This window comes from Diabrotica undecimpunctata, chromosome 8, assembly GCF_040954645.1.
Source record: "Diabrotica undecimpunctata isolate CICGRU chromosome 8, icDiaUnde3, whole genome shotgun sequence".
NCBI lineage: Eukaryota > Metazoa > Arthropoda > Insecta > Coleoptera > Chrysomelidae > Diabrotica > Diabrotica undecimpunctata.
In genome coordinates this window covers 88,763,737-88,768,029 of record NC_092810.1, presented here as the reverse complement: position 1 = coordinate 88,768,029, position 4,293 = coordinate 88,763,737, and the positions used below count along the sequence as shown (strand labels likewise).

At 29.0% G+C, this 4,293-nt stretch overlaps 1 protein-coding gene across 1 annotated transcript; it reads right to left on the bottom strand.

Annotated features, from left to right (window-relative positions):
- Window positions 1-1,712: 1,712 nt before the first annotated feature.
- Window positions 1,713-3,837, bottom strand: LOC140448475 (uncharacterized). Its single transcript, XM_072541558.1, has 4 exons — window positions 3,444-3,837; window positions 2,664-2,825; window positions 2,481-2,561; window positions 1,713-2,427 (listed from the first exon to the last, which is right to left on the bottom strand). Exons 2-4 carry the CDS (start codon window positions 2,700-2,702, stop codon window positions 2,128-2,130), a joined length of 420 nt encoding a protein of 139 aa, XP_072397659.1. The 5' UTR covers window positions 2,703-2,825; window positions 3,444-3,837; the 3' UTR covers window positions 1,713-2,127.
- Between the last annotated feature and the right edge of the window lie 456 nt (window positions 3,838-4,293).

Genomic DNA, 4,293 nt, shown 5'->3' with positions numbered 1-4,293 from the left:
TACGCACCAGTGGATAGCTCCTCCTTATATAGGAAATTTACATATAATAGGTCCTCCACTGTGGTAGGTCCTCCGTATACGGAGGACTCATCGCAATCATTATAAATGAAGTCTAAACGTCATTCTAAACCATTGAGCAAAATTTCAGATGGATGAGTTATTGCATGTTTTTGTACGTTTGAATACTTTAGTTCAATATGATCGCCACATTACTTGTTGTGTCGCCAGCGTCGGCGTATATTTCGTTATGTATATTCAAATTATAGTTTACCGACCTTAGTTCTTCCTATTTTTATATTACGGTGGTTTAGTCCTCCTCTGGAATAGTGATTCGAAAACTACTTAATACTCTTCCAATCTTTCTTTAATATTTAAAGTAATATAATATATATATTTTAAACGAATATACATTATATTGTAAACGAATCTGATTATATTTAAGGGCTATATATATATATTATTGATAATCATTTGTAAATTTTTAACAAGGGCTAACGAAAAAAAAACATGTATCTATGGTCGTTATAAATATTTAATTTTAATCATTATTTATATTTAAAAACAAATAATAAAAATATGAACAAAACTGAATATATAAACACAAATAAAAATACTTAACGAAAACTCAGAATATATTGCAAAAACTGAATTTCGAAAAAAACTTGGACATTTAACACTTTTTATATTCATTTTGAACGAAGACCTTTATTTTGAGCCAATTTTTATTTTTTAATATATCAGGATTTTTTAAAATCAGATCTTCACATTCCGATTTTTTGGGGGGCCTCTTTTGTTTAATGTGGGTTTTAAAATACATTTTGACTACTTTCTTCTGATTTTCTGTCCACGGAACTAAAACCCTTTTTTATTTTTTGCCTTCATATCAATTATTCCCTTTTTTCATTATTACAACTTTTTGGACCTTTTGATTCAATAACATCATTGGTTTCATTTTTTTGTTCCCCAAATACCTCGTTATTATGTCCATCATCATCTTCCATAATGTCTTCTTCCAAATTTATCTCTATTTCTTCTAAACTTTTTCCCTTGAATTGACCTGCTTTACCTTTCTTCATTAACAGGAGCAACTTAGAGATATTTACAGTTTGATAAATGTCATCGGGGAGTCTATATGAAGATCGATGAATTCCTAATGTGTGCCCCATAAATGAAGCCAGTTACTCCATGTCTTTTTCCGACATGGTAAACAACTGGGTTAGCGTTGCTAGATGTTTTCTCAGCCTTGTACATGTAAGAGCACTAGGATTTTTAGCTCCGCATAATTTAGCATATTTTGACATTACTTCATACCCTCGAATTGGTTTATCAAATTTTGGATTAACAAAAAGGTAAATACTAGGTGTTTTTAAAAGTAAATCTCTACATTTTGTAATCATTTCTAAGTGTTCTTGTACATCCTTACTTACTAGGAGGGGTACACCACGTCCCCTTTTACCTTTTATTACTATTCTTCTAAAACTTTTCATTAAAATTCTTTCGGTTTCTGAAATTGTTTCAGAAAATTCTTCATAACATTGATTATCTTTAGCGCTAATGTAACTCTGTATGGTCATTCTTTCTAATTCACCAGGGCGCCTTCTATTTAATAAGATTAGACGGCAATATATAGTTTCTAACAGAAACATGTAAGGACTAATATCATTATTATTTTTCTGTAATTTATTACAAGATTCATTTGCCCTGCGCACGAGATAGTTTTTCAATAGCTTAAGGTCACTTGCTAGTGGTATTAACGTCACTTTGTTCCATTTTTTCATGTCTAAATCATTTGCAGCTTGACTGGAAATATCATATTTCCAATTTCCTTCTATTATTTGTATTAAAGATTTTAAGTCAGCTTTAGCGCTGGCACTTTTAACTGTAAACTCAGACTTTTTCGCATTAAGCATAAGTGCTATATCACAACACTGTTTTAATGTAGTGCCAATATTTTTAGCAAATGATGGAGCTTTAAAAGTTTTGCTCTCGTTATCATATTTTGAAACTATTTTAGTAGCAAAAACTAAAGAATCGTAATATTCTGGTTTCAATGAGTCAAAAAGCGTTTTGATTGAGGAACTATTTTTTCTTAGTTCGATAACAATTTTAGCTAATTCCCTCATTTTTCTAACTCGCTTTTCTAACTGGTTTTAAATTTGCAGAACCTAACAAATAGTTTCCCTTTTTTCTCAAAGCAAATAACAATTGCTTTCTCGTTTTACTTCTTGGAGGGTAAACCAAAATTTTTTTAACTTCTAATTTGCTTTGATGATTTCGTAGTATATGTCTAGGAAAATTTAATACAACTGATTCACAAAAGTAACAAAAAACAGATTTTTTTAAAGACTTCGTATTTATATTGCAAGTTTCTTCCACATGTTGATGGATATTTAGGCTGACAGAAGACGAAGGTGAATTAGATTGTTCCTAAAAAGTATGTGCTTTGAATTATATTGCTAAAATATTTGAAATAAACTTACCTCAATATTTAACTCATCTTTGTTAACTTGTTTTGGACAAAAGTGGGAATTATTTATTTCTGGAGAACCTGAAGACTTTTCCTAAAAACCCAATTAAAAAAATATTATATTTTTCCGTTATCCATTTCAATATTACAGAGTACACAACACATTTTATTCTTTTAAAAGTTTTATTGCACTTACTGAAGAATCATCGAAGGGAACATAATTGGAATCTAACATTTTATCAGAAGCTGGTGATGGAGTTTCTAAGTCTGGAGAATCTGTGTTATCTTTATCACTTTCTTCAGGTGTGAAGATACTGTCAGGTGAACAATAAAATTGAGTGGAACTTAAGGATATTTCCTAAAATTATTTTTCATAGTAAAAAGTGACTGAAGTAGGGAAATACAGTATGCGGTAAAATAAACAGTACTGAAATGAATATTGAAATGTATATGAATATCTATATATTTAGTATACATGATCTAGCCTTACCAACATTATTCACGACGACGTTTCCGATAAAATAGATGCTAAAGATGCCCTCTGGCACTAAAAAAATCTAATTGGAGTTTGTTATTCCGGAATGTCAGACATTGTACAGATACATGTACGTATCATGTGGTGTTAGTTAGGTTAGGCCTGATAATTGCGATGGGTATGGAAAATCACTGAACAGTATTCGAAGAGACTCACTGACCGTGTGAAAACTATTGTTGATTTTAAGCTTTTTGGACCGATTTCGCGACCTTTTCCGTATGATCGAAAATAGTACTCCACGATAAAAAAAATTTCTGCAAAACTGAGAACCATCCTGAAGCACCTAAAATTATCATGACATTCACATAAGTTATAACGTCGTTCAGAAATCACTTAATACGTTTCGGCGCATGACACATACTAATCTGAGGCATACGCATGTTTATTTTGCCGCATACCGTTCATATTTGAGAATAAAATGCTCTTAAATGTTAAACTTACGGAAGAAATGTCAGATGCATTCAGATATATTTGTAAAGTGTACAAAAATATCTGATGTGTAATGTGGAGAAGACAGAAAATATATTATTTTGCATAATTATCTAGTAGTTTTGTTCAATCCAACTACCTATTAAATTGAAACAATATTAAATTGTATTTATTACCCGTTCTGTAACAAAATAAAAATTATATAAGTACATACCTAGAGTTTCCAGTGCACTACACGTGTAATATGAATAAAGAATATTTTATCACTACAAAACAAAACGTTAGAAATCGTTAGGCTTACAGATTTTTTCGCGCCAAATATACTCTAATATATTATTTGGTTTACGTATCCACCGTCGTTTAGTCTCTGATTTATATTTGGAGGAGTAAACCACTGTAATGTAGTTTTGACGTATATTTTCAATAGCAGAAAGATTTATTTTGTTAATTTAATATACATTGGAGGAGGTATGTATAGTAATTTTAGATGGAAGACCAATTGGTTTTAATTTGGTAATTGTATAAAAAATTATAATGTTTTTATTTTCGATACATTATAAGAATTGCAAAAAATTTAATATACACGAATAATATTTTAAAGATATTCACTCCTTCTAGAAGACGACTTATAACCGCATTTTGAAAAGAGGAGCTATAGTCGGGCCGTGTAAATATATATATATATATATATATATTTATATATATATATATATATATATATATATATATAAATATATATATATATATATATATATATATATATATATATATCAATATATATATATATATAAATATATATATATATATATATATATATATATATATATATTTATATATATATATATATATATATATATCTATA

Coding starts and splice junctions, on each gene's coding strand:
- LOC140448475 (XM_072541558.1), bottom strand. CDS start 2,702: ATGTTAGATTCCAATTATGTTCCCTTCGATGATTCTTCA. Junction 2,562..2,663: donor TTCCCTTCGATGATTCTTCA/GTAAGTGCAATA, acceptor TTGGGTTTTTAG/GAAAAGTCTTCAGGTTCTCC. Junction 2,428..2,480: donor AAGATGAGTTAAATATTGAG/GTAAGTTTATTT, acceptor CATACTTTTTAG/GAACAATCTAATTCACCTTC.